This window comes from Octopus bimaculoides, chromosome 7, assembly GCF_046866305.1.
Source record: "Octopus bimaculoides isolate indiv1 chromosome 7, ASM4686630v1, whole genome shotgun sequence".
NCBI classification, from domain to species: domain Eukaryota; kingdom Metazoa; phylum Mollusca; class Cephalopoda; order Octopoda; family Octopodidae; genus Octopus; species Octopus bimaculoides.
In genome coordinates this window covers 40,137,294-40,150,316 of record NC_142934.1, presented here as the reverse complement: position 1 = coordinate 40,150,316, position 13,023 = coordinate 40,137,294, and the positions used below count along the sequence as shown (strand labels likewise).

Here is a 13,023-nt window from a genome sequence, read left to right as displayed (position 1 = left end):
AAGAGTGGTTTACCCTTATTTTATATTGCAAATAATAAAACGGAGTGGATATAAAATTGACAGACATCAGCCTGTAAACATTCCAGTGTGAGAACATATAAAGCATATAGAAAGAAATGAGCAAAAGAGCAAATAGGCAAAAAACTGAATGGGTGTGCAGGTGCTACTTAACTTATGGCCGTTTCTGCCAAGAGGCAACGAAATCTTCCAGGTTATATCCATCTTTTCAGTATTAAGCAGGGATGAGCAGATTCAGAATAAGAGTAAGAACAAGCACAAAGTGGAGTACACCATAGTACAATGATTTAGGCAGAGCAAGAGAGAATAAGATAGACTTGTTGAATGTTTACAGGCTGATGCCTGTCGATTTTGTATCCTCTCTGTTTTCTTATTTGCCCTATGTATATATATACACACACACATACATATATACTGGATAAATTGTTGCCATTTTTTATTTTTTGGTGCATGTCCATTGTTTGTTTTTGATTTTGTCAACTACATAGTATAGTAAGGTAAGTTGGGCACCGACTGAGAAAAATAGCACCATGACACAATTCACTCTGCCAGAAATTTGGAAACGATATGCTCTACTGCTTGGCATTCATGCTGGACGCTCCAATACAAGCATTTCAGAGTGTTTGGGTGTCAATCTGAGGACGTTCCTAGAGTGATAAAAATCAAACATCCAGTCAACATCATGGTGTTTGGAGTGATCACTAGTGATGGTGGTGTTATGCCTACATTCATCTTCCCACACAGCCTCAGACTCAACTCGGAGGCCTACATCATATGCCTGGTGGAGGTAGTGCTGTCCTCAGGCAAAAGGGTGGCTGCTGGAAGACCCTATGTCTGGCAACAGGACTCTGCACCATGCCATACAAGTAGGAGAACCCAGTCATGGCTGTCAGACAATTTCTGCAACCACACCATCCCTAACATCTGGCCACCTAACTCCCCAGACTGCAACCCCCTTGATTATTATGTGTGGGGTGCAGTTGAGTGAGAGACCAACAAAACTCCTTGTAACACCAAAGATGAACTGAAAGCTAAGATTATGGCAGCATTCACTAACTTAAACAAGAAGACCATCCAAAAGAATTGCAGCAGATTCTCAAGTTGTGTGGAGGCCATGGTTGAAGCCAATGGCGATTTTAATGAAAAAATTTACTCTTAATATTTCAAGATATTTTTATGTAATTTTGGTAAATATATCTGTTAAACTGAGATGTCAGTGTTATTTTCATTTTTGCGTAATTTAGATGACAATATATTCACAACACCTTGTATATATATCAGCAACCCAATGAAAATAATCAATGAAAACAGGGCAATAAAGCTACTTCTGTTTAGTAACTCAATATTCTAGAAACAGTAGAAATAGAATCTTAAAAAGAGAAAATAAAACTTGTAGGTCAGAGGTAGACTATCCATGACAAGTTTGCTTCATTTAGCTAGATCTGAGGTTAAAGAATAATGACATCATGGAGAAAGATTAAATAAACTGAAGGATAAAATTAATCTTAATGATGACAACAGTGATTGTAGTAACAATGATGAAAATGGCAATTTTGGTGAAGTAATGACAGATGTAATATAAAAATGACAAACAGAGAGAGCTTTTTAAAAAATAATTAAAACTAATACTGTTTGTTATTGTTGATTTGACTTTATTTTTTCAAACATTAATATTGATATTAAATACATTAGCATTAAATATATTCTTGTTTCAAAATAAATTGTCTTTTCACATTATATCTTTTACCAGAAGAATGCTATACTGTAGAGGAATTTGAGAGTTTTTGTCATTGACAGGTGAGTGGGGGTCCAAGAACATAAAAGAAAGTTGTCAACCAGATTAATAATCTTACTGCACCTCTCAAAGACAGTTTTCTAGAATGTTCTCATTTGCTTTCAGTAGCTCCTGTTTTTATTTTTAATTGTTTTCTCAGCCATTTTTACATTATTAATGCGAGGATTTTAAATGATGGCTTAAATCCTACCGAGAGTTTTCAGAAGCCTTAGAACACAATTGGACTAAGCAATCAACAATACTTCATTTCAACCTTCAATATAATTCAAATCCACCCAAGTTGACATTACATTTTATCTTTCAGAAATTAATCAAACTAGTACCAGTAATATACTAGATGGAGCCAATCAATTTAATTAACTATATTACTCCCTCCACATCTCAACAAAACATTGATTTCTACTTAAGGCACAGAACAATTTTTAAAGAGAGGGAGTGAGCAAATTCCATTAGTTCAAGACTTGACTGGTTCTTTTTCTTGACCCCAGGAGAATGAAAGGTAAAGTTGACCTTGCTGGTATATGAACCCAGAACATAAAGAATCAAAAGAATATCCAGAAAATATTTTTTCCAAGACTTACAATTCTGCCAAATATGTTAAGGTTAGGAAGAGATCAATTCCATGGGTTATATACTAGTTTTATAGAACGTTGGCTTTACAAATTTCTCAAAAGAAATTACTGGTTTGGGGATAAAATCCAGGAGAAAATTACTTTCTGGTTTGCTGTCTGAACTGAAATACAGATATTGCTCTATAAAACTAGGATACAGGAAATAGGAACAACGGTTGAAATATAAGAATAAACTCTTGATCAGGGGTATATATTCTGATTGTGTTAGGTTTCTGCTGCCAAAGATAGTAATCCTTCAGAAATATTAAGCTCACTGTATAATATAATCATGAATCATAATGGGAAACTAATTTTTTGTCCCGTTATGAACTATTGTTGCAGTTATACTAAAATACCATTGTACAGTCCAGTTGACTGTACCACTGGCAGCTAATAAAGGGAGATTGGCACTAAAGAGTGAGCAACAGTCCACTGTAACACATCATGTATTTGTTAAGCAGCATGTATATATATATATATATATATATATATATATATATATATATATATATATACATATATTAAAAATTCATTATCTGAAACTGATTTTTATTCATTTTTATATTCAAATTTCTATGCCAACATGGATTAAATTAATATATTATTGAGGCATTGTTTTACAGCTTAATGCCCTTCATGTTACTATATTTTCTTTTAAACTATGTTGTTGCAATATCATAAAATAATGAGGTCATAATTTGTTTTCAAATCTGATAGTACACATTCAGAAACAACAATTACATCATGTTTATTTTTTAGTAGTATTTATACCAGAGCAGCAGGATTAGAAAGTTAACACAATGGCGATAACTCAATGATAATAACCACATGTCACTGGAGGTGGTCAAATGATTTTCAAAGAGATCTCACTGATTTCTCTCTCTTACTAAAGAGTACAGAGTGGATGGAAAGGAACATAAACATTTTTTGTGATTTCAACAAAAAACAGGTAAAAAATGATTTTTGATATTTTAAAATTATTCGATTATTCTCTGAAGAAAATATGAAACACAAAAATATATTGGTAAACCAAAGATTTCTAAACATTTTGAACATTAATTTTGTATCTAAAATATATTTGATTGTTAATTATGGAATTTTTAATTATCAAGTTTTTACACTGTAAATGTCATTGAAAATTTGTTATTCATTTTATATATATAAACATGTGTATTATATCTTACATTTTGGTGAAGAACATTAGCAATGATTATAGGATTCCAGTGAACCAGTGATTGATCCATTTGAATCATTCCACTGGTTCACTGCATAAAATTGAGACTGGCAAGGAAGTGTGAGTGTCACTTATATGGTATAAAATATTGTAAAGTATTTTTATTTGAATGCTCTGGTTGAGTGATTTCCTCAATATGTTAACATTTTTCACCACATACATCAACAAAAAGATGATATATATATATTTATTGCAAAACCTGACTTCAGTGCCTCATAGTGGTGCGACAATGGTTGTTTGGTAGCTGTTGTAGCAAGGTATATGTACTACAGATCCAACAATACTATAAAGGTACCAGAGTACTGACCGTATAGAAAGATCGTCTCATTGAAGTGGACTCATAGTCTGTTCACTAGAGGCTGAAAGCTAGCTAAAGTATGAAGGTAATCATTGTCTGCTTACCTAACCAGCGGGGTAGCATCACTTGAAAGCTAAATCAATGTGAACAAATGAGCCTCAGTATTCAGTGGGTCAATTGGAGTGGAATAGAAAGGTAGTAGAAAAACCTTGTCCTATGCTTCAATTGCTATCTGACAGTGGGTAAAATAAACCTGTTGTGGAAGGAGTTGAATATCATCATAAGAAGATCTAAGAAACTATCACTCCATATATCTGTTGTCTCCTCAATAAGCTGTTTACAGAGGCCATGGTCACCAGACTACTGAAATATCTCTATGGCCAAGCTAAGGGAGCAAGTAGGTTTCCATAAGCACTACAGTATGATAGTCACATATCCCCAAGCATAAGAATACAAGCTGCCTCTGTGCATCACTTTCATCAAATAAAAAAAGGCTTTTGACATGTTGAGATAAACAAAGTGCTGCTATCTCTGGATATTCAAGAAGTCAAGGTGTAATACACCAAACTACTCAGGGATGCAAACACTGGGTGCACCATCAACATAGTTCTGCTATTGCCATGCCACCAGTAAGATTTCCAGTTGAGAAAGACATCAAACAAGGAGATACCATCACTGCAAAGTTCTTTACATGTCTAGAAATGATCATCAAAGACATTGACAGGACAGGTAGTTTGAACATCAATGGCAAGCTACTAACACATCTCCAATTCACAAATGACATCATATTCATCATCAAACCCACAGATCAGCTACAGAACATGTAGATAGAGCTGGACATCCACAGTAAGCCTTTGAATGAACCACATGAAAACAATATATATGCAGTCCGAAAATATAGCACAAGGACAAATAGAGGTGGAGAGCAATCAAATCAAGAATGTTAAGAAGTACACCTACTTTGGGCACACAGTGAATATGCACCGAGACATGAATACTGAAATCTAGTGAAATTTTATCAAGAATGAGGGCAGGATAGAAGACATTTGCCTGGGAAGACCCTACATGCCAGGCTCTTCAACAACATTGTCCTACCTGCCATCTTATGCAAGTGACATATGGGCTACAATGAAGAGAGGAGAATATTGATTGACTATGACACAAAGGGCCATGGAAAGACTTATGCAAGGAATATTACTGCAAGAGCATATCTGAAATGACACAATTTATGAACAGAGCAACGTGATTGATTTGATGTAATCACAAAATACTGAAAACACAAGGGCTGCTGGGGCTAGGTATGTTGCAAGGTTCACAAACAACAAATAGACTTGAGTCATTGCCATGTAGTATCTAAGAGATCAGAAAAGGCCACTTCAAAGGCCTCCACAAGAAGATTATTTAGTTAAATGATTTGGGCCAAGGTGGAAAAGAAGGGTTCAATCGAGAAAGAATTGGAAATACATTGTGACTAGTGGTGTTTCAGTGGTTTCCACACAGTATCTGTCAAACAGATTATGCTCACAAAATATTAGCCAGCTTAAGGCTACAGCAGAAGACAAATATAATAAATAAATAGAATGCACCAAGGGAAGTAAGTTAAATGGGCTAAAAGCATCACTTTTGATAATTAAGTTAAAGGATGACAAACACAAAATTGAAATTTACCACTTAGAACAAAAAGAAAAACTAGCAGCAATTGTTAATGCTTCCAAAGCATAAGTGTGCATAATTTCAAGAAATTATGATATAATTTCCCAAAGTTAATTTACATGCTAGATGGGTAGTGGTGTAGGGACTGATCTTTGTAGGTAAGGGCATGTTTAGTCTAATAGACATTGTGGTACAATCTACTCAAACTTGATTGATTGATTGGTTGTCATAGAATTTTACATATAGAAAAAGCAGTCAGAATGAATTTTTAGCCAGTGTAATTTTCATAATTATAAAATAAGATTATCTAAGGACATATAGTAGAAGATACTTGCCCAAGGTGCTACACAATAGAATTGAACTCTGACCATTTGACTGGGAAACAAACCTCTTAACTACCACAGCCATGTTTACATATTCAATCAACTATTATTTGTTTACTTTATTTTGTTTATTCCAGAGTGTTTTGTTTGTTAAAGTTTGTTTCTTTTACTTGTTTTTTTTATGTTTTCACAGTCATTAATCCTAGATTTTTGGTAAATCATGTATTCTTACATTCTAAACAAATCTTTGTACCTGGTTTTCAGATTGACTTTTGTCTCATAACTTACCATCGTCATTATCAAACAACAGTGAAATTATTTACTCAAGACCAGCGCCAGATTCTTCCAATGCTTAAACCTGGTAATATCGAGAGCATGTTGGCTTGCTTCAATGGGTTCCACCGAACTTGTGGTGTGCAACCAATTGAAGTACTTGGTGTTGAATTTATGTTTTTTTTCTTTCTTCTTTTTCCTCTTCTTTTTTCTTTCTTTCTTCACTCATGTTTGTGTTTTCTTGGATTTGTATTTTAATGTGGTTTTGTATTATATTTGTAATGATTAAACTATCTAAATTTTCAATAAATAAAATATGTATTGTTTACATCTTAAAAAGAAAAAATATAACCATTCATTAGTATAAACAAGATCATGAGTACAAATTAAAGTACAGGCGTTGCGTTTTGTTCTGTGTTCTCTAAAGGAGCCAGATAGTTCATCATTCTCAGTCTACCTGGCTGACACACATGGTTCACTATTTTTTCACAGCTTACTGGTTAGTAGAAGCAAAACAATGTAAAATTATAATTGCCCCAGCAGTAAATAAATGCCCAAAATTCTTACCAGAATTCTTACATGGAAATGTTAATATAATCTATAAAAAAATACAATATTCTAACAAATTCTCCCTCTTTCATTCAACTTCTCCCCACCTTATCTCTCTCTCTCTCTCTCTCTCTCTCTCTCTCACACACACACACACACAAAATTTCCTTTGTCACTGTCTTTCATTCAATTTGATGTTTCTTCTTAAACTCACTAATCAGCCCCCTCCATTCACCATTTAACCAATTCTCAAGTTGTCTCTTGCTTTCAGGAAATGTCATCTTATTGTTGTGACAGGCACTAAACAGAATATGTTTCCATGATGGATGTTTCATTGCACCTGAAACAGAGAGGAGTAGTAGTAGTAGTAGTGTCATAATTATCAACATCATTACATATTACCATCATCAAATAGTCATGACCATTATCATCATCATCACCATACCAAACAGCTATTCCCCAATGTTATTATCATCTTCATCATCAATAACATCACCATCATCACTGCCAACTCCTTCCACTTCACTGGGTCATGATCCATCTGCATTCAAGCAAGAGGAAGAATTGGAAAATGAAGTAATAATGCTGATGATGACGATGATGACGACGATAACAATGATGATGAGGGGGAAGGAGTGTGGTTACGGTGTTAGTGGAATGACAGTAATGACAATGACGTTGACAAGGACATCAGTAACTGTTGTTAGTCTTTTAGATGATCCGTCTTAGAGACACAAACAACATACTTTATCAACAAGCAGGTACTAACTAATATTTCAGTGAGAAGGAAATAGGTAGGACTAATGACTAAACTCACCTCTTATATGTGGTCTATCATCAATAAGAAGATGACCATTGATCACTGTTTTGTCTGTGGTCATTATTATTTTACTTGACCAGTCACTACCAAAGTGATTTTCAACCCATTCATACTGGAAATAAATATAGATAATAATAATAATAATAATAATAATAATAATGATAATAATAATAATTTTCAAAATACAAAGACCTGGAAATAGAGATAACTCGAATGTGGAATCTAAAAACAGAAACAATTCCTATCATAGTAGGTGCCTTAGGTATAATAAAAAAATATTCAGACAAATACATAACAAAAACACCAGGACTTACAAATATATATAACATACAGAAAATTGCACTACTGGGTACTGCACACATTCTACGCAAAACACTTTCAATACAGTAAACATAAGAGCACCACAGCAAACCACAGCACATACCCAAGGCGCACAGAGCTGCGCTCGGTAGTGAAGTGAAAGTACGTTATAAAAATAAAACTACTGAATAATAATAATAATAATAATAATAAATACAAAGGTTGTAGTCAATGAGGAGAGTAGACGTGATAACAATAGTAATTGGTGCACTTGGAAGTATCAGCACTCAACTACCAACTTAGCTCAAAAAGGTTGGTACAAATGCAAAAGTAGAACACCTACAAAAACCAGTATTGCTTGGAACTACAAGAATTCTTCACAGGATTCTTGTGGCATGATCAGTAAACAAGTGTCACCTTAGTCTGCTGGCTGTGGACTGCTGACTCATTCCATCATACCCAGCAAAATAAGCTGAGAGTTTTCATCAAATAATAATAAAAGTAATAATAGTTTCAAATTTTGGCACAAGTCCAGCAAGTTCAAGAGATGGGGGTAAGTTGATTACGTCAACTCCAGTACTCAACTGGTACTTATTTTATCAACCCTGAGAGGATGAAAGGCAAAGCTGTCCTTAATGGAATTTGAACTTAGAATGTAAGGCCACAAGAAATGCTGCTAAGCATTTTGTCCATCATGTTAATAATCCTGCCATCTTGCTGGCTTCATAATAATACTAATGATTTTGAATTTTGGTACAATTTTGAGGGAAAGAGTAAATCAATTGCATCAATTCTAGTACTCAAGGGGTATTAAATTTATCAATTCAAGAAGGATGAAAAGCAAAGTTGACTTTAGTAGAATTTGAACCCAAAACATAAAGAGCTGGAAGAAATGCTGCAAAATATTTTTTCCAACTCATTAATGATCCTACCAGCTCACCACCTTAACAGCGACAACGGCAGTAGTGCGGTCCTAGGTATCATCTCGTTACTACTGTGTAAAAAAGTTGAGTGGAAAAAGGAAATCAACATGGTAGCAATCAAATGTTATCCAAGAAATGAATCAAGTGAGAATTCCAGAAAAGAATGCTGGCCATCCAGAATGATATGAGAGTATTAAACTCAGTGAACAACAGCAATTCAGGTATTGTGAATCAGGAATGGAAAATATTTTTCTTAAAAATTCAAGGCATACAGAGAAACATCAATCTAAAATTGTAATACTCAGGATATTAAAACCAAGTAAACGGCAGTAACTCTTCTGAGAATCAGGAGAATGTGACCTTCATAAACAGCCAAGAAAATATATTTGCAGTTGAAACAAGGGCAAAATCCAAAATATACAAACAGAGGAAATTTTATGTTGAGGTAGAAACTGAAGGAAGTGAGGCCCTAGAATCAGTAAATTTGAGGTTAAGGAAAAAAAAAACAAAAACAGTATGGTTGGTAAGATTACTAATAAAACACATTAAATATACAAAGACATTGATATTAGCAGGTACTAATATAGCTGCAAGATTGTTAGATGAAAGAAAGGACAAAAGAAGAACCAGCAAACACCTTGGTGGAAAAGGCAGTAGCCTGGGGAAAGATATAAGTATACCAGACCAGTGGAAGAAAGCAGATTAAAGAGAAGAGAGCAAAGGTAGATTAGAGGAAATGTATCATGTAAGGAAAAATAATTGAGAGAAAGATGGAAAAACTAAAGCAGAAGGTAAAGCCAAATCAGAAAGAATAATGAAACAAACTGCCAATATAAGCAAAATCAACTATTTCAATCAAACCATACATACCTATTGGATCTTCTTGAAGTAAAAAAAGAAAAATTACAGTATAAGATCAGATGCCGCAGAAAGCAAGCTGTTTAGAGGAGAAATTTATTTTTAAAAATCTGCCAAACACAATGGACAAAACAAGTGGAAAATTACACTGAAAATGTTGAGAAGTAGAAAGATGTTACCCTCATAAAAGGAAATATTCAAAAGTAATTAGGAAAAGGAAGGAAAGTTGAAAGCAGCAGGACTAGAACTGGCCATGGTTACTGGCTGAAGGGATTTACAAACCACCATGAAACCATAGTAATACAACTAAATGAGACTGATATTGCCTAAGACTGACAGGCAAATTGAAAGGAATCTGACCAGTTATGTGGAAACTCAAAAAAAGAGTAATTGCAGAAGTGTACCGACACTTCTATGAGAAACACCTAACGTCTGATGAACAGAAAGTAAGAGAGTGAAGGACCAATTAAAGATGAAAATACAAAATTATTAAATACAGATTAAACATAAACATCGGGGAATATCAGGAGAATATAAAAAAATCAAAAGTATAGAAGGGAAGGAAACTCATTTAAAAATGGAAAAGACTCTGAAATTCAAACTGAATTCAGAAAACATCATATAAACAATCAACCTGAAGGCAGCATACCTAATGAGGTATGGAGCAAGAATTATTGAATGGAAACAGGAAGAACAGAAGGACATTGACAGAAACCTGAAGAAATAGTTCACAATGCACAGTGGCATGCATCTCCAATCTGATATGGGCCAATTACACTGGAAAAGAGCAGAAAAAGGAAGCAGGTTAACAAGTGTCAAAGAGAAGGGGAAGACAAATCTAGGCTCTCATCAAGAAGAAAATGAACACTCCTTGAGGAGGTAATAAATTAAGGAAGTAATAGATGCATATGGAATGTGCAAAACCCAAAAAGAGAACCCAGGATGAAAGAAAGAGTGAGAACAGATCAGAATACTTGCCGTAGAGGAGAAACATGACAGCTTACATTATAGAAGAGTGGATGGCAGTGGAACTAGGACAGATAAAACAATGTTGAAGTATCAGGGTGGACTCTGAAGGCACAAGAGGGTGAACAGAAGTGAGTGGTGACAATACAGAGTGGGGTGGGTAGAGACTGCAAGATCGTAGGAGGCAAATGAATGATGGTTAGAGATGGGGAATGGGTAAGAGGGTGAATGTAATGAAGGACATTACTTGGGGAGTGGTTGGTGATAAATATACAGATAGAAGGTAAAGAAGAATAAGTGATGTCTGTAGAAAATGGGCAGGGTTGAGGGAATAATCAATGATACATGAAATGGGAAGGCAGGGGATAATAGGTGATAACTGACAGCACAGAAGGAGGTGGGTAAGAGTAGCAGAATAGTAATAATACAGTACACAGGGGAAGAATGAGAGAATGGGAGATGATGTGTGTGCAGATACATTGCACATGGGTGAAGGAAAAGACTGATGAAGTGTGTGGGAAGAAAGTGATGTATGGTGGTTGAGAAGGAGAGATGATTGAGTAGTACAGAAGTGTGATCAGTGTAAAATGTGAGAGGAGAGGGACGATATTAAGAATCAAGGTTGGATGACGAGTGAAGTGATTCCAGAAAGTGAGAAAGATAACTCATATCACAGAACAAGATGACAAAATATGCAGTTTTGCTCTCCTACAATTACAGAAGCAGAATACAGCAGTTATCAACATAATCTGGTAAGCTTCAAACCCAGGCAAAGTAACAATATTACTATACTGGTGGTAAGTTGGCAGAATCATAAGCTGGGCAAAATGCTTAGCAACACTTCATCCATCTTTACATTCTGAGTTCAAATTCTGCTGGGGGTCAACTTTTGCCTTTCATCCTTTCGAGGGTTGATAAAATAAGTACCAGTTAAACACTAGGGAAAGGTAGAGGGTGGGTGGGGTGATATAATCAACTTATCCATTCCCCTATAATTACTGGCCTAGTACCAAAATTTGAAACTAATATTACTATATTATATATATATATAAATAGGACAACAAAAGAAAGAAAGAGAGCTCGATATTATGCAAATAGAGGAATTTATCTGTAAAAATATGTGACACTTATTCAGTAGCCATGATAAAACTCGGAGTTTTATCATGGCTACTGAATAAGTGTCACATATAAATATATATATATAAACAATATATGAGTATATGCATATATATGTACATGTATGTACATACCTTCATCTACATGTACATATAGATACATAACTGGGTACATGACGTGGCAAAAGAACATGGACAAAATGATAAACAAGGTACAACAAACAAACAAGCCACATAGAAACATCTCCTTCATCAGCTGCCACCATTAAAACACCGGCGTTTCGAAGAATTAAGGCAGTACACATCGTTGAAATGGTTCTTCCCACGAACACAAATTGAATTATTTTCGTGGAGGGTAGTGGCGGACGGAAAACGAGACAGGAAAACGAAACGGTGAATGAACAAACAAGCAAAAAGGCTGTACAGCCAGACGTGAAGTGTGTATGTATTGAACGCTGTGAAGCACGTACAGGAGGGGCAAAGAAGTACGTGCGAGCTTGGGGAGTCCAAGAACGAAAAGAAATAGCAGCCGGAGACACGTGACCAAGGCTGTGTAAAGAGAGAGAGTAAGAGTAGCAGAGGGAAAAGAAGGGGAGGAAGTAGAATAAATGTGAGCAACGAGAGGTAGAGAGAGAGAGAGAGATAGTAGTAGTAACAGTGAGAGGCAAAGGACGAGTAACAAGAGAGAGAGAGAGAGATAGTAGTGACAGGTAGAGGCAAAGAACAGTAGAGGGAAGAATGAGAGGGGGAGATAGATATAGAGATAGAGAGAGTCGCGTTAGAAAAATAGTTAAAACTTACTGCATAAAGGTTAACGCGTGCGTTCTGTTGTGATACAAACAATATATGAGTATATGCATATATATGTACATGTATGTACATACTTTCATCTACATGTACATATAGATACATAACTTGTTTATATGCCAACAGAATGTGGTAGTCCTCTAAAGGACAATGTTACTGTTGTTTTAGCCCCATGCAAAAATCTCTTCCAGTTGGCTATTGACACACAGTTTGTGTCTGTATATAGTATTTGTAAGGGAGGTCATCACTCCCATTTCTAGCCTTACGTGATACTCACAGACCTAAATTTCTGGAAGTTATCCATCCTCAGTGTGAGACAATCATAAGCTAGTGACAAAAGTTCTCTCCACTTGCAAATACTATATATTCTTTAAGCAACACACAGTCGCTGATCTCGAATAGAGAAAAACAACTTGTTTTAAATCTGAGCGAGAGATATACAGTAACAGTACCAAATTGTAATGTTTATATGCCAACAGA

General features: G+C 35.1%; 1 protein-coding gene across 2 annotated transcripts in view; it reads right to left on the bottom strand.

Annotated features, from left to right (window-relative positions):
• Positions 1–1,647: 1,647 nt before the first annotated feature.
• LOC106878176 (5'(3')-deoxyribonucleotidase, cytosolic type-like) overlaps positions 1,648–13,023 on the bottom strand; it is a 92,998-nt gene continuing 81,622 nt past the window's right edge. For both annotated transcript variants that reach the window (XM_089355236.1, XM_089355235.1), the window contains exons 4-5: positions 7,572–7,686; positions 1,648–7,094 (exon numbers count right to left, since the gene is read on the bottom strand). In XM_089355236.1, coding sequence (XP_089211362.1) covers positions 6,937–7,094; positions 7,572–7,686 — 273 coding nt within the window. In that variant the 3' untranslated portion in view covers positions 1,648–6,936. The remainder of the gene's footprint in view (positions 7,095–7,571; positions 7,687–13,023) is intronic.